Source organism: Cyprinus carpio, chromosome B10 (genome assembly GCF_018340385.1).
Source record: "Cyprinus carpio isolate SPL01 chromosome B10, ASM1834038v1, whole genome shotgun sequence".
Taxonomy (NCBI): domain Eukaryota; kingdom Metazoa; phylum Chordata; class Actinopteri; order Cypriniformes; family Cyprinidae; genus Cyprinus; species Cyprinus carpio.
In genome coordinates, this window is record NC_056606.1 from 15,793,188 (window position 1) to 15,816,717 (window position 23,530).

Sequence of the window (23,530 nt, forward strand, 5' to 3'; positions counted from 1 at the left end):
TATTTTTGTTGTGTTTTTAGTTTTAATTTTTTTAATTGAATAGACATTATTGTTCTTTATTAGCTTTTGAATTAATGCTTGAAAAGAACACCTACTTGTGGCCTAATGCTGATATTTATAAAATATTTTGCATTTGTTCTAACGCTTTTCAAGGAAGTTTACACACATGGTCCTTAAATTAATGTTTATCAGGATGGCAAAAATTCAGACAAACAAATTCGGAACAATATAATTCAGGTAACATAATTAGATTTTATTAAAAAAAAAACAAGTAACAATAATATTCTTGCTTGAATTAGCTGATATAAAGATAGTGGATACCATTATTATACAGGAAAAGTGTAAATCCCATTCAGGAACAATGTAATGTGATTTCTATTTTTACACGATCATCATAAACATCCAAGAAGCATCTGGCTTCAGCTGTTTCGCTGTCCTTTACAATGCCAGCGTGTCTTTGATCAGCCTCCTCATGGTAGTGCTCACAGACGTGCCCAGAGAATCAGTGATCTGGTACGTGATCTTGTACAGATACGGCTGAACGTCTTTCAAACTCGTATCGAACACATTGTCCACTTCCGACTGGGTGGGCATCTTGGGAAGGTAGTCGTGACGGTTGATGACCTCCACGATGTTGATGACTTTCTCGCCGAGCTTCTCGCCAACCTTCTCCCTGCAGATCTGACGCTCCTGTTCGTTGGCCAGGTTCACCACGTTCACCTTGATGCTCCAGACCTCCCACGGGATGCATTCGTCTGAAAAGGGCCAGCGTGACTTCTTCTTCTGGTAGAACTCCAAAGAGATCTGACCCATGCCATCACTCCCAGAATTACCAAGAGCATCCTGGGTAGAAATAAGTTTATGGTTACAAAACGTGTAAGAATGTTGCTACATTATTGAAAGGTGTGGGATATTAATTAATTAGGTGAATAATTGTATTATTATTCAGACTATTACTATATTATTATGATGTGTTTTATTGTTTTTAGCTTTTAGTCAGGTATAGTGTAAATACATTTTTTAAATAACTTAATGTTACTTTTGTCAATATAGTGTGCGTGTGTGTGTGTATATATATATATATATATATATATATATATATATATATATATATATATATATATATATATATATATATATATATATATATATGTATATAAATAAAATGTATGTACATATTTGATTTTCCAGTAGTCTTCTGTTATACATAGTTCGCACAATAAATTGTAAAAAAAAACAAAAAACAAATTTAAATTAAGTCATTGGTGTTTGGTGATGAATTTTTGGCTCAAGTTCTGCATTTAAAGTCACACCAGAGGTCTCATGGATATGACTAAAGTAGTCAAACCTGTTTATTAGAAGGGGGTGTCCCATACATTTGACCATATAATATTTATATATTTCTCTTTCTCTCTCTCTCTATATATATATATATATACACATACATGCATAAACAGTGAATTTAAATCTAAACATTTTTTGCGTAAAAGGCTTATATATATATATATGTATGTATATATATATATATATATATATATATATATATATATATATATATGTGTGTATATATATATGTATATATGTATATGTATATATGTATGTATGTATGTATATATATATATATATATATGTATATGTATACATATATATATATATATATATATATATATATATATATATATATGTATATATATATATATATATATATATATAACTGATTATTTATATGTATTATGTCTTACAGGTGTGCTTAAGTGCATGGTAGAAATATAATATGTATATAGAAGTTAATTTTTCCTTTGAAGATGTAAAATACTTATCTGTCTACCTAATTGTTTATTTAATGTCTTTATTTGTGTGCTTTTATCTTTTGGTGCTGGGTGTTATTAAATTAAAAGAATGGAGAATAACAAAAATTGAAGAAATACTGAGGAAATGAATCGAATGGAAAGACATAGTATAAAAAGTACCTCCTATCAAAAAGTGTTTAAAGTTAAATGATAAACTAGGGTAATACCATGGTACTTAAAGTTACTTTAAAGAGTATTATGGTACTACCATGGTACAATATCCAAATAGAGCACCTTTATAGTGAAATACAGCCTAATAATCGATTCAAATATATCTCGTATATGAAATAATGTGATCAGAAGCACCTTAAACTCGGCCACCGCTTTCCTGATAACCCTGTCCAGCTCATCAGAAGACACTCGCACGAATGTGAAGTCGATGAAGTCGCAGTCCACGTCTTGAGTTCCCACCGTGCCGATGGAGTACGTGCCCTCTTTCTTGTAGTGAAATTTACCCGTGCTGCGGTGCAGCAGGATCGTGTGCAGCACGGCCAGCATGGCCTCGTCCACCTGCCTGCCCTCCACTGACACCTCCAGCACTTCTGATCGACAGTTCATGATCGTCTATAATAAACTTCTACAGTTATTCAAACAAAAAGACTTTAGAATGATACGCTGAACTGAGCTCAGTTGTGTCACGTAACGTTATCCAAACACATTCAGCGACTCCGCTTCTAAAAAGCGCTGAGCTGCGCCACTTCAGACTGACTGAAACAGCTTTCAATAAAATACCGACTTAACAATATAATTACAAAAACCAAACGCAATTTAAGCTGCTATATGGCTTTTATATAACATGTTTACCTTACGTAGGAAATGTCGACGCACATTTTTTCTTGCAATGGAGTGCTTTTGTTTTGTAAACACACGTCAGATGTACAGGGCGGGATAAGGGACAGTGCAGTTTGGCGTTGTAATAATCGCAGTGGTTGGTTCACGTCACATCATGTTTTCGAGATAAAATAGGCTCAGGAGTGGAACATTATTAAGTAAGAACTTGACTGAAATGATCGTGCTAGCAAGATTCAGTGGATAAGATTTTATGGTTTTCTTTAGCTAATTTCTGAATTAGTAGCGATATAATTTATTTGCTATGTACTTGTGAACATTCGTTATTTTTATTATGATTATATGCATAACATAAACAGTACCAAGAGAAATGTATATAATCACCGGCATTTTACAAAGTGAGTTACATTACAATAAATGCAAACAAAAATTAAAGCATATGTAGTATATAAAGTATAAATATAAAGAAAATAAAACAATAACGAGTATGACAATAGTAAATATTATATGTAATAAAATTATTATACTAAATTCGTATTGGCCTATATAATAGTAATAAAATTAAATAATAATAATAACAATAATAAATAGAGCCTTTCAATAATTTTGTAACATGCTTTCTCTTCCTCTATCCCATGGCTCTAAAAATATATGTCACTATATCATCTTTACCAGTGTTGAGAAGGTTACTTTGGAAATGTAATAGGTTACAGATTACAAGTTACCCTATTTAGAATGTAATAAGTTGTGTAGCTATATAAATTACTTCATTAAAGTAGTGTAACCGATTACGTTTGATTACTTTTTGATACTTTTCTAAATTTAAATTTCTAATTTTTCTAAACTGATAATCATTTTGAATCATTTAAAGCAAGCAGGGCTAGGTTAGGGTTAGTCCTTAACATTGGTGTCTCAATGCAAATTGGGAAATAAATCAATCATATCTGTATGTGTGTGAAAATATTCAGATGTAGCCCCCTTTTTAATCATTAACATTTTCATAAGTAACTGTAATTTAATTACACTTTTTTTCCCCTCAGCAATTGTAACAGATTACAGTTACATTTAGTTTGTAATTAAATTACTTAATTCCGTTACATGTAACTAGTAAGTTCCCAACACTGCATCTTGCATGCAATAAATAAACGGAATATAATCGTATACTAAAATGCGTCATTGGCGTCGTCTCGGGACTTTTATTTTGAAGTGAATTTTCCCATTCCGCTGCGTTTCTTGTTTTGGAGGGAGTATCAAAGGGAATGAAAAATATATGAAGAAACGTAAGCCCTCATATGTTTATATTTTGATTTCATAAAAATATTCTTTGGATAGTAAATTCTTCAAAGAGTGATTTTGAGTGTGTCCTCCCAAAGAAAGATGTTTTCGAACGGCTAGAATTTGTTGTCATTTCAGCCTGGTGTTTGTCAGGGTCAGCGCTAGTAAAATGCACAGGACTGTGCCCAGCCTCCCTCTGGCGCCCTCAGTGAAGGTGAAGCTCATCAACGCGGGGTTCCAAGTGGCGTCAGACTTGACTGACATGCGTCCTCTTCAGCTCTGCAAAGGTATTTATTTACCCATCAACAAGTCTTGTTTGGATTTGAAAATAGCACAAATGTACTTTTTCTTACCGCCTCACAACAATCGCAAATAACTAGAAAAGTACATTTAATCACATTTTTGTTATATCCGTGCTTGTTTCGTTCACAGAGGCAGGTATCTCACAGGAGGAGGCAGTGGAGGTGTTGCAGATGTTGAGGGATGATGGCCAGCCTCACCAGCAGAGAGCAGCAACAGAGAGCCTAACAGCTCTGGATCTCCTGCACCAGGAGCAGGCTCTGGGGAGCATTGTGACATTCTGCTCGGCCCTGGATAATGCCCTCGGAGGGGGCGTGCCTGTGGGAAAGACCACTGAGATCTGCGGGGCCCCTGGTGTTGGAAAGACTCAACTGTGGTATGGGAGGAAATGGATTATAAAATGTATAGGGCATCCTAAATTCAACTTCTTGGTAATATGTGGCACGTGTATTATAAAAGTGTTATGTGCACTAAAGATGTCTTTATAATTTTCATAAAAGAGATGCTTTTTTTATTTTAAAGCATGCAGCTTGCTGTGGATGTGCAGATTCCTGTGTGCTTTGGAGGTCTGGGAGGAAAGGCACTGTATATAGACACAGAAGGGAGTTTCTTAGTGCAGCGGGTTGTTGATATGGCAGACGCAGCCGTGCAGCACTGCACCCTCCTGGCAGAGGATACAGGTCTGATTTGAGTATTTAGGCAAAGTTGGGATGTCTAAATGTACGTATGATCAGAAAAACAAATGATTTATGAACTCTCCAGGCCTAATATTGTTCAACTTTACCTGTAGTTTCATGCACATTTGAATTAGTTTATGAGGCACAAAATGTATTATTGTCAAATTATCTGTCTTTGCTTTTCCTCTTAGAACAGAGACAGGCTTTAGAGGAACTTACTGTCGAGAAGATCCTCTCAAACCTCTTCTTGGTCCGTTGCCATGACTATGTAGAGCTGTTAGCTGAGGTTTACCTCCTACCTGACTTCATTTCTGAGCATCCCGAGGTGAAAATGAATAATCAGGACTGCTGCTAAGGACATCTCTTTCAGCAATGTGATATAACAGTACTGCTAATTACATGCTTATAAATTGCATGTTGTATCATCCAATCACAGGTGAGGTTAGTAGTGATTGACAGCATCGCCTTCCCATTCCGGCATGACTTTGAGGATCTTTCTCAGAGGACTCGTCTCCTAAATGGCCTTGCCCAGCAGCTCATCCAACTAGCAACACAACATAGTTTAGCGGTACTCAGTAAATCTTACTATTGAAACAAAGAATAATGAATAGCAGACAAATCAATTAAAAAAAAAAATCTAATATTTAATAAAAAGTAATTTAATATTATATGTTTGTTTTTTTGTGTGTGTGTCCACAATAGGAGACAGTGAATCTTTTTAATTGCAGAATACTCACATTTGGGTAAATTAATAATAACTAAATGAAAATAAAATAATATTTGTGTGTGTATATATATATATATATATATATATATGTATAAAAAATAATTTCATTTGGTTACCATGTGCTCTTAGGTTGTTTTGACCAATCAGATGACGACAAGAGTTTCAAATGGCCAATCTAAGCTGGTTCCTGCATTAGGTAGGACATAACAGATACGAATGCATTCATGCAGTGTATTATTTTTACATATTCACCAACATAATAACAATTAAAATTCACACTTCAGGTGAGAGTTGGGGTCATGCTGCGACACAGAGGCTCATCCTGCACTGGGAGGGACTGCGAAGGTAAAAACAAACACTTTTAATTTGCTAATTGTGTGGGAAGGTGTTTATTTTATTTGTGTTTTTTTCCTGGATTTAGTCTTTTAAGTCCACTCAACCTGACACAGCAAAATCTGGCTTTAGAAAATAGAAGCCAACATCTGTGGGGTTCACAGCCAAATGTGTTTTCTGGAGAGAGAGAGCGAGCGAGAGTATGTTGCATAAACTCTTTACCCTTCACCTCCGTGGGTGATGGAATGAATCACTTTGAACAAGTAGCTTGCTTTGCCTTTTGTAGCCAGACCTTATTCATAATGCATTCTGCATACCTGCCAGTCTATTACTTTGTAGCAGCAGGCAGCAGAGATGCACAGAGAGCATCTCCATCATGCTTTCTCGTCTCTTGCCATAAAGTTGAAGGTCTTCCCGCTGGCTGTACAGTTCAGCCTCCCTGCATTTGAATTGCCGCAGACCCTCTTGCTTTTTAAACTGAGCAGACAAGGTCAGAGAGGGAGAGAATGTGCACGCTGTAATGAAAAAGAAAAACTAGTCATTTTATGCTTTTCTCCCCTGTTCACTCTGTGTTTAGGCTTGCCTCCCTGTACAAGTCCCCAAGTCAAATGGAAGCCACAATTCAATATCAAATCACAGTAAGTTTAACAGTGGGGAAGATATAAGGAAAATATATCTATATGTAATCTAAGGAAAATGTATATTTTATAAATATACATTACATTTCACCTTATAATTTATATGTACAGAAAATACAGTGTGTGTGTATATATATATATATATATATATATATATATATATATATATATATAATATATATATATATATATATATATATATATATATATATATATTAATATATATAAATATATATTTAAACACATACACACTACTGTTATTTTAGTATTATTGATTTACTATCGCAGTGTTTGTTTTAATTTTATTTTGAATTTTCGTTTTATCTTTCCTGTTTTCACTTTAATTTTAACGTTTAAGTAATTCTGTTGTGTTTTTGATATTTCTATTTTAAATATGTCTAATATTTGAACATGCCTTTTTATTAATTTCTATTTATTTTATTTATTAGTTTGTTTAATTTTAGTTAGTACTTTAGTTAAATGAAAAGTTAAATTAAACAAATATAAGAAATATTTTTGGCAACTAACTGAAGTAAAACAAGTTTAAGTTGTTTAATATTTTATTTTATTTCGATTAACATTTATTTTTAGTACTCAACATTTTAAAGGTTTTAATTTTAGTTAAATATAATAACCCTGATATACACACACACATATATGCATACATATATAAAATATATATATTTGTGATCTCACACAGGTCCAGGGTTTTAGGGATGCCCCAGAGGAACCCAGACCTACTCCTTCTTCATCTGCAGTCTCGTCTCCTTCAGGAAACCACAGCAAACGCCCTCGAATGGAGGATCTGTCTTGAGGATGTATTGCAGACCATTTCTTTTTTCAAAGCAGTAGGAAGCCACTTCAAAACTCGAAATGTGCGGAGAGAAAAAGAAAGCATCATAGCAGGAAAGCACAGATATGTATATATTATATAAAAACACAATTAAGGAGGATTAGTTCTTAGCTCATTATTGAACAAATTACAGTATATTGATTGTTTGTGGTATAAGTGGATCAATTAGTGTATCCACTATTTCCCAGCAGACAATCAGACAATGTTACAATTCAGGTGGAAACACTGAAAATGCAAACCTATTCCAAAGTGACCAAAACTTTCCAACTTTAATTGATTGATGGACCAGGTGAAAGACCATATATTTATAAAAAAATATTAAAAGTATTCTTGGTGTTCATTATTCTCCAACACTTTACTTGGCTAATATTCTGTATATAACATATGCAAAATTGTTTTTGTGCCACTTCAAGTGCTAGTGATTAGTCAAACTAATTGACAATCGCCAGTCGTTAATCATGTCACCTAATTCACACAGGCCCAAACTTTGTGCCATAATATGCAATTAACTAAATTTGTAATAGTGTATTGAATAATTTGGCCCTAATGAACCCAGTGAGAAGGTTTTGTTGTGTACATTGTGTTGCACAGGTCACATCAGAATGACTTTCTGCCATGATTTATGCATGAGTGACAGTATAGAGATAAAGAGTTTACCGCTCACATTCACCTCCGAGTAACATTAATAACTTAGCCGCGGATTGTGCCTGTTCAATATCAGTATATCATCCAGGTTCGTTCACTCCCAGCGTATATGTGTGATGTTCATCACTTTAATTGAATTATACACTGGGAAGCCAGCATTACATCAGCACAAAGATAAAATATGAGCACTTCACCTCATATTTCCTTGCTGGCAATGGATAGTTGAGACATGCAGCAGAAGAACTGACTTAAACGCTTTATGTTCATGAAGGAAGAAGGGGACATTGGGTACTTGATGTTTTTAACCTCCATGTTAGACACATGCACAGATCATGATTGAAGAACTGCCTGCGACAGAGTGCTGGACTAATTGGATTACATCATTTGTCAGGGCTGGTTTAAGATGGGTGACTGTCTAGATGTGTCCTAACAGGCTCTTGGCCTCAGGCTTTCTCAGGTGAGGAGGAAGGTACACTGGGTATTCCTACACTGCTGTGCAACTGTCATCCTGGGTCACTGCATCACACATCACTTTACCTTAAGACTTATAATTCTGAAGATGAATATGACGGGTTAGACTAGCTGACTACAAATACAGTTTCAGATTGCTCTATAGAGGCAAGGCTACACTTTGTTGTTCTTTACAAATATGCACCATGGTTACCAGTTATAATAAGTCGAAATACCATAGTCATTAATCACTTCAAAAGCTTTCATAATTTTTCGATCATTTTCGTTACCTAGCAATAGCTGTGGTGACTGATATTTTGCCAGAAACTATGGTTACCCTACAATTGCAAAAAGGTTAATACTGAGTTGAGTATAATCATAGACCCCCAGTCATTTTTATAATGATAATTCTGAACTCAGCAAATGTGGGTTCAGCTTCCCATGGTTCACAAAGCTTTAAAGTGTTTACTGTCATTTGAATTCCTCTGAAATAGCTGTAGTCGTCTTACTGTAATATGTTGTGTGGAAATACACCAGTTCATTTATCTAGCCAACCCCCCCAGTTAAACGAACATTTTCTAAAACAAATAATACTTCAAACTGTGTTATAAGCTTTTAGATTGTTTCCTGTCATTTTTAATGTTTAATGATAGTATCTGGCAGCCCAGAGTTGAACTAACAATAGTGTGAACTCATAGCAAATATGGGATCCCCATCCGGTAGTTAAATATGCTTTCAGCTTTTTCGGGTCATTTTTTAATGTCTCAGCAATAGCTGTAGTTGTCTAACTACAATAGTATATTTTGTTCGAAAATACATTAGGCTGATGCATTCTTGAAAGGGTTAATTTTGCTTTTAATAGGATCTAGCAGCCCTGGCTGAACTAACAAGGCATGTCCTAAAACCACAGTAAATATAGAATATCTTTTAAGCCATGTAAGAAGCTTTTAGCTTTTTTTCTGTCGTTTTAATGTTAAGGGTGAAATATCTGGCAACACACCGCTGAACTAACAATGCCTGGGAGCGGAACAGTTAATTCCCAAAGATGATGTGAAATCTACAACACTTGTTATTTTTAGCTTAAGCTCTGATGTCCTATATACAGGCACACTGAGCATCACTTACCGAGTTTTCTCACTCATAAACATTCTCTCTAAGAGCTCTGTCGAAGTAAACCGTGGTCGTTTCGATTAAACGATTAAATATAATTGTTTCGTACGGCGTCTGAATCACAGTCTCAATAGATTAGGCTACTAGTATATATACCTAATTAGATTTTAATAATAGCCTAATGTGTATACAATTTCTGAGGAATAGCCACCAGAGTTTCATAGTGACAGTTTTAAATATATTGATATTGGGGCCATTAAGAATATTCACTGAGTAGGCTAATTATTTCAGCTTTGGCAGAAAAAGGTTATGAACCGGATAAACAGCGAGATAACGTTGAAACTGACTCGAAGGTGCGACAAATGAGGACTTTGTTCTTAAAAATGCCGTCAAGACCAAATCCAGCATTAAACATAAAGCGTATACTGGTTACGTCACAGGCGTTTTGTGTTTGGCCGACGTCATACTACTATCACGCAGCTACGACACTGATGTGGCTAAATTAGAGCGCGCATCACGGACCTGCGTCTACTGGAAAGTTATTTATATCAAAAATCGGTATTCCCACACTATGACTGTTTTAAATATAGTCCGGAACGTGTACCGTAGCATACTTTTTTATGTGTTTTCCCCCATATACATATCCTCTTTTTGCGCATAGAGGAATACAGAGCACTGCGCGTACAAAAATGCCTAGATTACATATGAAATGTAAAAAGGTACACTGACTAAATTATAAACATATGAGAAAACAAAACGAGGTTTTAGTATATCTATTATTTGAATTATTAAAGCTTTAATTACGTTTTTAAAAATACAAAATGTATTAAAATAACTAGATTAGGTTAGGATACTCTTCAAAATAATGTAACCACATATAGGCTACTTATGTGGTCAGTCAGTATTGGGATTTTATACTTTTAAACCCATTAATCTCTACATTTTCTCATTTATTTGTAAACATGTATTTGCTCATCAGATTTCCGAAACAAACTTGTTGCCTTTTCTAAAATAACCAATTTTTTTCAAGTCACACCTGTAGCTGGTGTGAAACTACAGAGGGGCTGTGGGTTTTCCCACAGGTCATAATAGTGACGTTTACAAAACATAATGATTTACATAAGACAGACAAATCTGAGTAATACATTAATAATAGACTGGTCAAAGTTATATGTATCAAACATGATATATGACTGACGTATCACATGCTTCAATACAGCGCTTTGACATACAGGAATGAAACCACTCGTGTCACGTGACTACTCACACCACGTAAATAAAGCGTTCTGTGTAAAACAGGCTGCATCACCAGGTTAGACCCTTTAAAGTCAAACGTACGCTACATTTCCGTCACAAATATATGGAATTAAATGGGTTAATTGTACCGTTAATTCGCCCCCCTTCTCTCCATGCCCCGCCCCCGTTTGACGTCACGCACGTCTGTCGCGCGAATCCCTCTCCGTTCACGCGAGCGCGCGCCCTCCCCAACTCGCGCGACTACAGAGTCGCTGCCTCCAGCCTATGATTCAAAGTAGTGTAGACTTCTTGCCCGGCTCCAGCTGTCTCTAGTCTCTCCAGGAATGAGAAGCGATGGCCGGCTCTGCCAACGAGGAGAAAACATTCAAGAGGTTCTTGGAGCTCTTCTTGCGGGAGATGAGGCCACCTCTCCAGGAGGACGTTCCTCTACCGATGCGCCCCTTGACGGACCTGATCTCGGAGGACGAGGTGGAGGGGGAATGTCTCGACCTGTGTCTCCAGCACCTGTGTAAATAGTTAAGTATCGATGCACCCTCGCGCTTCATTTGTTTCACTCACTATGCGCGTGTCGCGGGTTTATACTGTAGGTTTGTAAACATTAAAGAGCGCAAGGGTAAAAACATGAGGGCGAAGGACAAAAGGAAACTAATTCCTGCTCCCGTGTTCATGCAGCTGAAGTACCTGCACAGTTATTTGCGTGTTTGTGGATGAGAAGCACAGTGTTATAATTCGTTTAGGGAACTTAACAGCTCAAGAATGTTTCGTACATTTCAACATGCGTAAAGTTTTGGTCTGGCCACTTCGAAGACTATAAAATATGAGCGTTTCCAGATTCGTTATAGTTCATGTGCACCGCCAAGATATCACCGTATGTTGAAGTCTACAGGTGTGAAAATTTTAATAGTAATAATACTATTTTTATAATTACTATATTGTTTTATTATACTATTGATATTATTACAATGTTAGAAGTACAAGAAAAAATTACAACTATTAAAGTCATTCTGATATGAAATTACATTTTCATATATTTTAGTACAAATGCAAGCAGATTTTGCAGTCCATATTATAGGCTTTTTTTTCCAGAATGGGCTACACCCTCCGTTCTTCAATGACCCCTTTAGTCCTCTGATGGGGTGCGAGGATAGACTGTATAAAACATATTTGCGTAGCGCTTCACTATAATAATTTTGACGCTGCCATTTCCTATGTGATAAATTGTTATCGATATGTTTTGATCTGACACGATCACATGCTTATCAGGTTGTAATGTGAGCGAGCATACAGCATCCATGTCGTCTGTATCAAGTCGATGAGATAACTGAGCACGACTGCTTTTGATTCCATGCATGTTTCATGCACACAGTTACCTTTTTCTCTCAAGATGTCAGCAGCTGTGTGCGCCATCGCCATATGCCGCGACACACCTGTCTATACATTCAGCGCGAGCAGCCTTGTCCTAGTGTAGTGTAGAAAGCAGTGTGGTATCGCGGTGTTTCGGATTCTGGGCGAGATCTGTGGGAAGGGGTTACGTTTGATAAACAGCGTCATTGGCTTGCTATAAATAGCCCATTCAAACCAAACCTAGCAGAATCTTTATGAGCATGAAATACTCATGCATACACATCTAATGGGTCTAGTGATAAATGGCTGCGCAAATGCTCGAATAGCTGCACACATCTTGAGTCAGGTTGTCTCGGCTGTGCTTTAACGATTTTTTACGTTTCATTTTTTAGTTTAAGCCTCGTCTGTATCCATTTTGTGACTATAATATATATTTTGCATATATGTGGTTACTTTTTTCCGGCATGTGTTTTTCTGGGAGAGTAGAGGATTTCAGTGACGTAGCTGTCACATATATTAATTGTATGCTGAATATTCTGAATATGATTAGATATTGATAATAAATTGTGAATATTATTTGACGTTGACGATATGAATATTCAAAGAAATATTAGACATTGATTATAAACGGAATACTCTGAATATTATTTGACATTGATGAAATGAATATTCCAAGAATTGTTATAAATTGATTATAATTTGCATACTCTGAATGTTATCGGGCATTGTTTATACACTGAATATTGTTTGAAATGAATATTCCACATTTTATTAGGCATGAAGTATAATCTGAATACGCTGAATGTTATTAGACATTGATTATAATCTCAGTATTGTGCATAATTATTATTGCACAATATATTGAGTGGTATAAATTTGAATATTATTAGATATTGATTATATTTAAATATTCAAAATCTCGTTTGACATTCTTAATATTATTGGACATGATAATCTGTGTACTATTAGACATGGTTTATAAGAATATTTAGATTTGTGCTCAATCAATAGCTCTTTATTCGAAGGGATGAGTATTACCTGGTGACCTCTAGTAATAATTGTGAAGCTTGTCTGTGATCTTAATCCCGTGCGAATAGGCCAAATTTGTAAATTTTCTAAATTTTGAAGTAAAAATGCCAAAAATGGCAAATTACCTATCATATTTGGCTGAACACGAGGTCCTATGATAATATTAGTTCTGTGTGGCAGGGATGTGTATTATTTTTTCAAGTTTTATGTTTCCTGTGCGCATTTTTATCCATCTTTCGTGTAGAATATAAGGCTGCATTGGAGTGTTTTAATAGTATTTTGGGTGCTGGGTTATATGATATACACCATACAACTATATAATCTGCAGAAAAAGAAAGCTAAAAACCATCAGTAGAGAGCAAAAACAAAAGAATGATCAGATGGAGATGGATGACATGTAGAGCAGGAAGATTCTTCTGTTTATGATATATAATGTTACGCAAAGCCTATGTAATATCTGGGATATAAGTCAGTAAATTTGAGTAAAATCACAGGCTTCGCTTGTCCCATGCGAATGCGCCACACGAAATTCCAATGTGGGGGGTAATTTCTAAATCACACTAGGTCCTCAGATAATATTTGGATACATCCTTTAATGCATTTGCTCAACCAGCTCATATTTGGACCAGCCTATACAGATCTACACTGTGTTTGTATCTGACAAACTCTGACCAGCTCACAAAGAGGTTATTGTTTTCTGTGTTTGAATTTCATTCAAATGTCAGCAACAGGCTGCCACGGCCTGCTGTGGAGTATCCCTTTTGCTCTGGCACAAACAAACGCACAAATACACAGAGCTATTTCCCCATTCAGATTTTTGCAGTGCTCAATACACCAATTTCTGTGAAGACACTCAGGTGTCAAGGTTTATTCTAGGCTACTGACCCTTACTAACATCTGATCCCCAGGAGAGTGTTATTTCGCCTGAGGTGGATGGATGTTAACCATTTGTCTGACAGTGACCTTAAAGTGAAAAAGATCGATTTAACCCTTTGGTGCTGGAATGCACAATTATTTTATTGTCAAAGCACAGTTAGAGTGGTTTATATGCATTATTTCACACATTTATGTTCCAGAGTAATGTATCATCTTCCATTTAGACACATCAGTTTATTTTAGTTCTAAACGGAGGCTTGCTCGCTTCGCATACTTCGGGACTGAAGCTTCCGCTGCCTGCGTGGTGATTCAGCTGAACGTGTGATTATTTTGTCGCTGGGTTGAAGATCTAATAATAGTCCTAGGAGAAAAGTGGAGATCCCCTTTGTTCTGCTCCCTCTAGAGTGCAGGGAGAGGGTGGCTGCGTGTGTATGTGTGGAAAGGAGAAGAAGAAAAAGAGAAGCAAAAATTGATAGGGGAGGTTGGTGATGGCACGGTGAATAAGCTTCATTACAAATCCAGAGCTCTGATGATGGTAGCAACCTACCAGTGGCGTGACATTTCTGACTTAGGAAACATGCAGGGTATCATTTAATAAGAGCCAGTCGATAGAGAAATAGTGACTCAGACGGACCTCTACACATGAGGTTCATCACTTTGACTTTGACTTCCTTCTTGAAGGTCTGTTTTCCAATATTGTTATATGGTGTTCCTCAACAGTGTTTGCTTTAGCACCCAGATTTTTCATTGTATGTACTGTAGGCTGTACATTTTATTTTATTTTATTTTATTTTATTTTATTTTATTTCTCTGAAGCCGCTCAATGATGGAATTCTAAGTAACATTGTCTAAACTGTCTAAATTAAAAAAAAAAATTTAATTTATCTTGCAAACCACTCAATGATGGAATTCTAAGTAACATTGTCTAAACTGTCTAAATTAAAAAAAAAAAAATTAATTTATCTTGCAAACCACTCAATGATGGAATTCTAAGTAACATTGTCTAAACTGTCTAAAGTAAAAAAAAAATAATAATAATTTATCTTGCAAACCACTCAATGATGGAATTCTAAGTAACATTGTCTAAACTGTCTAAATTAAAAATAAAAAAAAATTAATTTATCTTGCAAACCACTCAATGATGGAATTCTAAGTAACATCACAGTCTAAATTCTATTGTATTTTTTATTCTATTTTATTTTACCTTGCAACTGCTCGATGGAATTCTAAGTTACATCACTGTCTAAATTTTATTTTATTTTATTTTATTTTATTTTACCATGCAACCACTCAATGGTGGAATTCATAGTAACATCACTGTCTAAATTTTATTTTATTTTATATTACCATGCAACCACTCAATGATGAAATTTAAAGTAACATCATGGTCTAAATTTTATTTTGTTTTATTTTATTTTATTTTACCGTGCAACCGCTCAATGATGGAATTCAAAGTAACATCACTGTATAAATTTTATTTTGTTTTTGTTTTGTTTTGTTTTTTGTTTTGTTTTATTTTGCAACCACTCAATGATGGAATTGAAAGTAACATCACTGTCTAGATTTTATTTTATTTTCTTATTTTATTTGATCTTCACCATCACCAGTTAATTTGAAAATATTCTGTCATTGTAATTAATTTATTACAGTTTTCTATTTATTTTTAAATATTAAAAAATTTATATGGTTAGTGCTTATTATTATTTACATTTTGTATTCCCCAACCCCCTTCCTTTCAGTCACTCAGAACAATACGAAATGCATAACGGCAGTATTTTAAGTAATATGACGCATTTCATTTGGCAGCATGTTAATTATCTCTCTCTTAATTCAAAATCAAGTTAAACAGGAATACCCGTTCTATTTTAGTTGTCATTAAACATGATGTTATCACGATGTTATCTAACAGCCTGGTTTAGTTGTTGTGCGCTGATAAATGGGGATGTATGGTGAATGTGAGGCTAAAAATGGAGGTTGGGAAGGGAGGTTGTTTCCTCCTCCTGTGGTGAGCAGGCCCTCCGAGCCCATGGGGAGTCCTGATAGACACTAATGGATAGAGGATCGCTCTCCTAAAGCTCATTAAACCCCCGTCTCTTGCAGCTGTAAACCACACACATACGGATGTACACAAATCTACACAAAACAGACACATACATGCGTACCCATGCACAAAAGACATGCGACACACACACAGCCCAAGGGAGCGCCTATGGTAATGAAACAAACGGCACACTACACCACACAGCTGTGTCATGATAGAATCAATGATGGAGGAAATATCTGTTGCGGAGGGAAGGATTTGCATGTTGTAGCATCATGTGCAGCATTCACTCATCTGTGATGGCAGGAGTTTCCCTTTGTGTTTTTTTCCCTTTTTTTTGATCATTTAAGATTGAATGTTTTAAAGAATGTGAGCTCTGAAAAGACATTGAATGACATTGCACAGTAAGTAATGCACATAAATATGATCATAAACCCCATTATAATATGGGATTTCACTGATAATCTTGCTTGTGTATATTTTTGTATTCAGAATGGATTTATGACCTATTTATGATATTTCTGTAGTGCTTTTTGGAGCTTGACAGCCTTTTTTATTGTAAAAGCTTCAACATTGTGTTTGGTACAAATCATTTTTGGTTGAACTGTCTCTTTAACCGCTGTCCTCTCATAAATTCTTCATCATCAGTGTTTGATCAGCATCCACATCGGATCGTCCTCATGACAACATTGATCCAACAATTAAGGAAAACAAATAGATGTGTCAGCGTATTGTTTCCATGCGAGCAGACGATGTATCTGTGGCCAGGTGTTGTCTAGATGAAGCATGCTATTTTTCATCTGGGTCAGTGTGGCCACGGGCGCCCCTGGCATGGCATTAGAGTATGGTTCCTCTTCAGACACACGGACAGCAGCTGCGCTTCAGATGATCGCTGTATCCCGTTCACCCAGCCCCCTCCCGCTCCGATCACATCCAGACTTTCTTTTGTAGAGCTGTAATCAGATTTAGATTTATTTCAGGCTCCATAAAGCGACTGTTGTGTGCTTTTATTTACATTTATCAATCTCAATCAATGTCAAACTGTTGACTCAATTTTAATCAAACTAATGACATTATATGTTGCTTAATTAATCACGGATGTTACTATTAGGTATGTTACCATATTTGGTAATCATGAACTTTTAGAGTTTCTGGTAACACTTTACAATAAGGTCCCATTATTAGTTAATATTAGTTAATGCATTATCTAACATAAACTAACAATGAGTAATGCTTGTTACAGTATTTTTAAATTTTGTTATTGCTACTTAATAAAAAATAACTGTTCATTGTTAGTTTATTTTAGCTCAACTCAGGTCTATTAAATAATATTACCAAATGCATCTTTTGATTTTAATAATAATTGTCTGCTAATTTTAAAATTGACATCAACTAAAGCTTAAGCATATTTCATTGTTAGTTCATGTTAACTAATGTAGTTAATTAATGAGTCATAAATAGAGTCGTAGAATATAACCAAGGTTTTTTTTCTATCTGTCTATCTGTCTATCTATCTATCTATCTATCTATCTATCTATCTATCTATCTATCTATCTATCTATCTATCTATCTATCTATCTATCTATCTATCTATCTATCTGTCGCAATAATTTATACTTATTGCTCTATATCTGCAGATTGTCATTTTCCTCTGTTGCACCTTTTTTCACATTTTTAGGACTCCTTGTCAAGATTAAAAGTAGTTTTTGAAGAGTAAACCAAGAACGCATGTTATGTATGCATTCGGCAAGCAGAGTATGTAGAGTACGTTACTCGTCCTTTGCGTGCTCTGAAGTGCTCAGAATACCATCAGATCCTTGCAACGTTTGAAACCCCTGCGGCTCGCCTATTGCCTGTAATAGAATTTCATTTCTGAGTAATAGCTTGCAGCTGAAACCACAAAACACAGTGAGGAATATTTGATCAATAAATCAATCCAGCTCATTGCCTCCCCTAGGCCTCTAGGACTGTGTGTTCATCTCCGCTGTGATCAGACCTGACACTTAAGAGAAGCGAGTGTGGCTCCCCTCAGCTTGTTTTCATTTCAGCTGACGGCAGAATGAACTAGCCTCCGCTTCGACAGTCTATATGGACAAATTTAGAACTGCACTGGGACAAACAAGGCCGACAGCAGTGGCCAAGGAGAGAGACAGAGTGAAAGAGATGCTCCTCAAGGATTCACAAATCATTACTTATAAACCACCATTGGCATCCGTAGCCGTTATTTGCACTTCTGAATGTTTTCTGGGCCAGATATTAATTAGGACTCGACTTAAAGTCTTCTCTCTTTTTCTTTTCCCTAAATGTGCCTCTTGGGAGGTCAGGAGTGGATAAGAGAGAGTTGAAGACCAGATTGTCTTTTTTTCACTGTTCAGAGATCAGGGTGCTTCATCTCAAAGGGGACAGTGTGTACAAATGCCAAAGATGTCTGAAAAACAGTAGGCTTGAAGCAATTTGAGAGAAAAAGAACCATTGTGCATTGTGATTCCATTGTGCATGTTATTTCAGATCTGCCTCTGAACTCTCTTTCCAGATTAGGGTTAGTGTAATGCGCTATAATACGTGTTTTCTTGGATTTCTCAGTGCATCAACAAGCTTTTATCTGTTCGTCACAAAAAAAAAAAAAAAAACAGCACCTGTGCCAGGTTATGTAAGCCTTGGACCACAAAAACCTGAGCATTTATAGCGTTGTGCAACATTCTCCTGACCGTAGAGCTGCCAGCAGTGTCTCCCTCACAGGTCCTCCAAGGTTGTATCTTCCTGCCTGTTTTTCATTTGTTTAAAAGAGGTCCGTCACCTCCTCTCAAACTGCTGGCTGGCTAATTGAATGGAAATATGATTGATTCCCCGCTTCTCCGCATTCGCAGAGCAATTAAGCTGAGTGGGCTGGACGGGGCCTCGTTTTCATTCTGTTTGGTGCTGGCGCGCTCAGGTGCGTCGTGCAGTTCGCTGCACTTTCAAAAGGCAAAGTTCATCCTTTAAGAAGAGTAGTGGGTTTCAAATACCAAAGCTTTGAAACCTTTAATCAGGTATGGCATTTGGTAGAATCACTGTGGTTTCATTATGTTCTTTTCAAGAATTTTGCATTATAAGTTCATTATATAGTACATTAGGGATATGCAATGTCGACTAGTTATCCAACAACTAACTAGTTGTTTGGTGACATTTCGTTTTTTTTTTTTTTTTTTTTTTTTTTTTTTAGTTGTATAATATATTTATGGTTTGATTAGTGTCCTGACATTGAGAGAAAACACTCCTAGGAAAGTTAGTAAGTCTAGAGATGGACAATATATATCAGCAGCTTATACATATTTATTTATTTATTTATTGGTAGATTGGTTGACCAAAAATGGATATTTAATTGTTTTATTTTGCCTTCATATAGCAGTAACTTAAAGGGATGGTATTAGTTTATCATAGGAAAGTTTAACTCTTAAAAGCTTTTAAAGAGCACATATTGGCATTAGTTACTGGATTAGTTACTATAGCAGATATTTGTCTTCTTTGTGCATAAAAATCATTCACTATATTATATTGTGATGCATGAAATTTACTTTTAAAAAACAAACAAAAAAAAAATTTAGTTTTTAAGTGTGATTTCATATTCTTTTTTATTAACAAAGTAGTATATATTTACAACATCCTTCATTTATTTATCATCCTTAAAATATTAAATTAACATTTTCCAGTTCGTATTTAGATATTAAAATTTTTATATCTATTTTTAAACAATTCAAATACTTTTAAAATACTTTTTAAAAGTATACCAGTAAATTATGGCAAAAAATTCAACCCTTAGGAACAACCATCTCTGAAATAGCTTTTTCAATTTAAAAGCATTTTAAAATCTTTAATTCTGTACATTACAGTGTTGCGCTGCCTAAATTTGCAAACTTTTATTTAATTTTTTTTGTTTTGCATTCTGCCATGAGCTTCACAAAGGGGGCTTTTAAAATGGCTTGAGACCTCTGAATTCTGTTTCATTTTGTTGCCCTCTTTTTAAGTAAAATCCTTTTATAAACATCATGAATGATCATGTGATTCTAATTTTACAATGCTTATTTAAAGGTATAGTTCAGCCAAACATGAAAATTCTGTCATTAATTACTCACCCTCATGACCTTCATTCATCTTCGGAACACAAAGTAAGATATTTTTGATGAAATCCGAAAGCTTTCTGACCCTGCATAGACAGTAAAGCAACTGAGATGTTCAAGGCCCAGAAAGCTAGTAAGGACATCATTAAAATAATCCATGTGACAGACGTTACATGGACTATTTTATCAGTATTCTTACTACCTTTCTGGGCCTTGAACGTGGTAGAAATTTAACAAAGGAGCGAAGGTCTTACAGGCTTGGAATAACATGAGGGTGAGTAATTAATGACAGAATTTTCATTTTTGGGTGAACTATCCCTTTAAGACTGATCAAACCACTGTTTCTTATGTCCAAAGCAAGATTTTGATCTTTACCCTTAAGTTTGTTCCCCTCATTCTTCCTCTCTATATTGTGCTGACCAGTCCTCTGAGCAGGGCTCTCCTGGGATGGAAAACTACTTGCTGTGGTAATCCCTTAATCATCAGGCCTGCCCCAGTGCTGCACTTCTTGCCCTTCCTACAGTGTCACCGGACCAGTGCAGTGCCACATGGCTTGGCCTTCTCAATAACCTTTTTAGCACAGGATCCCCCCAGCACTGTCTTCCTTCAGGTCAGGTTCTGCAATAAAGGGATTTGTTTATTTAGCCCTCCAGTGGAGACACCATTCATTTAACACTCTTAGCGATCTGCAGGGGCTAAATTGTCCCATTGCAATATCGTTGAGGTCAGAAGTGATAGTCATGCACACAGTGTCCAGATTAGCGCCGATCATTAGCAAGTGCTTCTCTAGTGCATTAACAGAGCCACTCAAGGATGTGCGTTAGAGTGATTTTACAACGGATGATGTTTAGAGACAGATGATATGCAGAGGATTAATGCACAATCTTGACGTATTATAAAAGACACTAGTGTTCAATAAATAATGCAATTTATTAATAATAATAACAACAAACAAATTCTTCCGCCAATTAATATATGGTTTTTTAGGACAACTGTGCTTTTAGGGGTCTTGACACAATATTATATAGTTGTAGTTCATTTTATAGTCACAGGTGATAGCTTATTAATTTGGCTATAAGAAAAAGTAGCATTGCACAAAATCCCTAAATAATACTGTTCAACATATTGTAGATTTTTGAGTAATGTCACTTCTTAAATAGCGAGAACTAAGAGAATTAGCCAGAATTATTTTGCTTATTTTTCCCTCTGGTTTATTTAATTTTCTTTTTTGTCTCAAGCAAAGGGCCTGAAGGCTTCTTCATAGAGCTTTATGCTTATGCGTGTACAAACGTGTTAGTATTCAGCATAGAAATCCAAATCACGTAGTTAGATTGTTGTGTTTCTTCTTGGAGGTCTTTACAGTAAGATGCATCAGATGCTTTTCAAGTTCTAGATTTTCTGTTAATGCTAATGAGACACTTAAATGAACTATAAGTAAGCAGTGTTATTTTAGTATCATTATATACTATGGTGTTTATTAATATATTGAATTAGCTTTTATTTTTATATTTTCAGTTTTCATTTTAATTTTAGTTTAGTAATTTAATAGTAAGATTAATTTGAGATTTTAGTCATCTTTGTTTTTAATAATTTTAGTACTTCAACTAGTTTCAAGTTTTTCCTTCTAAAATTTGTATTTTGTTTTATTTCCGCTTTATTTTGGTTAGCAAAAAAGGGTTTTTAATAGTTTTAGTTCTAGTAAAGAGTTTTGCATACGTTCTGTGGTTTTGCATTTGTAAAAATAAAGAATGTTGAAGGAGTTTGTTTTGTGCTGAGATGCAGTCTTTAAATTGCTTTTTAAATGCCACTTTTGTTAAGCAACATGCCAAAAACTGTAGGCACATTTAATCTCTCTTAATCCTGACACTTGATGTCTCCAGTCTGGCTTTGAAAAATGAGTTTTCCTTTTCCCTCTTTTGCCTTCCCCTCTCTGCTTTAGTTGCATTTTCCTCTCCAACTGTTTTACTTTAGGTTCTGTTCAGACCTGCAAATGCTGTAGTTTTGTGGCAATATTTAATTGCAATGGCAAACATAATTTTTGGTGATTGTATCAAGAATCTTTTTGAACAAGTTCACTCCAAATCTAAAAGTTATTTTTATTATAAAGCTAGAATAGTGATAACATAGTCCCTAAAGTGTTTGACAGGTTAGTTTCTCTATTATACAGACCCAAGTGGGTATTTTTCCTGGTCTAGGTCTAGATCAGATGCACCTGTTGTCCTGTAATGCTGTAATGTTTAACCATAAGTTAAACCTCATTTTCTTCAGTATGGATATGGATCACTGCCCTGAGAAAAGTGTGCTGGTTTCATTAAACAACCTCTGAAGGTGACCTTATAAAGGACAGGGAAAGTGGACTAGCTGGAGTGGATGACCCAATACAGCATGCTGGTGTGTGTGTGTGTGTGTATCCTCTCCCTTGATCATTACTCTCTACCTATAGTCCCTGGGCTGTAGAACTGGGGCTGTGTGGAGGCAGAGCAGAAATGTGACCTACATTACACTGCTTCCCTGGATCTGGAGCTCTTCAGCTCTTCACAGACATGCCATATTCATCTGGTGGAAGCCTAATGGTTAAACATGGGCATGATTCATTGGCATACAAATAATTGAGTCTGTTTTTTGTTTTCTCACAATAATCTTGGTTCACATCACTTCAGTGTCATTTTGATGCATGTATACCTTAAAGGGATAGTTCACCCAAAAATGAAAATTCTGTCATCATTTACTCTCCCACACGTTGTCATCTGTCATCTGTCAACATTTCCTCTTTCTCCCAAACCTGTGTGACTTTCTTTCCTCTGTGGAACATAGAAGATATTTGGAAGAATTTTGGTAATGAAGCAGTTTTGGTTACCAAAAAAGAAGAAATCGTAATACGGTATTAACAATTATGCTCCCCAAGCATAAAAATACAGTAAAAACACTAATATTGTGAGATATTATTACAATACATTTTTTATATATTTTAAAGTGTTATTTATTAAGTGTCACATGATCCTTCAGAAATCATTCTAACATGCTAATTTAATGCAGAATAAACATTTTCTATTAATATCAATGTTGGAAACAGATGTGCTGCCTAATATTTTTTGTGTAAACTGTGATAAGCTTTTTTTTTTTTCAGAATTCTTTGCTGACTAGAATGTTCAGAAGAACAGCATTTTTTTGAAATAGATTTGATTTGATTTTTTTTTGGTACCTTAAAGTTGCCTTTACTTTACTTTTATTTTATTACT

General features: G+C 35.4%; 3 protein-coding genes across 5 annotated transcripts in view; 2 read left to right on the forward strand and 1 right to left on the reverse strand.

Annotated features, from left to right (window-relative positions):
- Positions 1–232: 232 nt before the first annotated feature.
- On the reverse strand, positions 233–2,795 carry LOC109097680 (autophagy-related protein 101-like). 3 transcript variants are annotated; one of them, XM_042732811.1, is made up of 3 exons: positions 2,655–2,795; positions 2,157–2,427; positions 233–843 (listed from the first exon to the last, which is right to left on the reverse strand). In XM_042732811.1, exons 2-3 carry the CDS (start codon positions 2,406–2,408, stop codon positions 439–441), a joined length of 657 nt encoding a protein of 218 aa, XP_042588745.1. In that variant the 5' UTR covers positions 2,409–2,427; positions 2,655–2,795; the 3' UTR covers positions 233–438. The 3 variants fall into 3 exon arrangements, with proteins under 3 accessions (XP_042588745.1, XP_042588747.1, XP_042588744.1); XM_042732813.1 differs by having other exon boundaries at positions 2,157–2,414; positions 2,655–2,790; XM_042732810.1 differs by having other exon boundaries at positions 2,157–2,414; positions 2,660–2,695.
- Positions 2,796–3,783: 988 nt separating this feature from the next.
- rad51c (RAD51 paralog C) lies at positions 3,784–7,769 on the forward strand. Its single transcript, XM_042732809.1, has 10 exons — positions 3,784–3,919; positions 4,053–4,201; positions 4,347–4,590; positions 4,737–4,894; positions 5,083–5,216; positions 5,328–5,459; positions 5,748–5,814; positions 5,903–5,963; positions 6,529–6,589; positions 7,290–7,769. Exons 2-10 carry the CDS (start codon positions 4,084–4,086, stop codon positions 7,401–7,403), a joined length of 1,089 nt encoding a protein of 362 aa, XP_042588743.1. The 5' UTR covers positions 3,784–3,919; positions 4,053–4,083; the 3' UTR covers positions 7,404–7,769.
- Positions 7,770–10,512: 2,743 nt separating this feature from the next.
- Positions 10,513–23,530, forward strand: part of ppm1e (protein phosphatase, Mg2+/Mn2+ dependent, 1E) — a 49,582-nt gene continuing 36,564 nt past the window's right edge. The window contains exon 1 of the mRNA XM_042732808.1: positions 10,513–11,419. Coding sequence (XP_042588742.1) covers positions 11,238–11,419 — 182 coding nt within the window. The 5' untranslated portion in view covers positions 10,513–11,237. The remainder of the gene's footprint in view (positions 11,420–23,530) is intronic.

Excerpts from the sequence above, each read along its gene's own strand:
- LOC109097680 (XM_042732810.1), bottom strand. The coding sequence starts at position 2,680 with ATGTGCGTCGACATTTCCTAC. Across the intron at positions 2,415-2,659 it reads TGTGCGTCGACATTTCCTAC|ACGATCATGAACTGTCGATC; the intron begins GTAAGGTAAACA and ends AGTTTATTATAG. Across the intron at positions 844-2,156 it reads AAGCGGTGGCCGAGTTTAAG|GATGCTCTTGGTAATTCTGG; the intron begins GTGCTTCTGATC and ends ATTTCTACCCAG.
- rad51c (XM_042732809.1), top strand. The coding sequence starts at position 4,084 with ATGCACAGGACTGTGCCCAGCCTCCCTCTGGCGCCCTCAGTGAAGGTG. Across the intron at positions 4,591-4,736 it reads GTTGGAAAGACTCAACTGTG|CATGCAGCTTGCTGTGGATG; the intron begins GTATGGGAGGAA and ends TTTATTTTAAAG. Across the intron at positions 4,895-5,082 it reads CCTCCTGGCAGAGGATACAG|AACAGAGACAGGCTTTAGAG; the intron begins GTCTGATTTGAG and ends TTTTCCTCTTAG.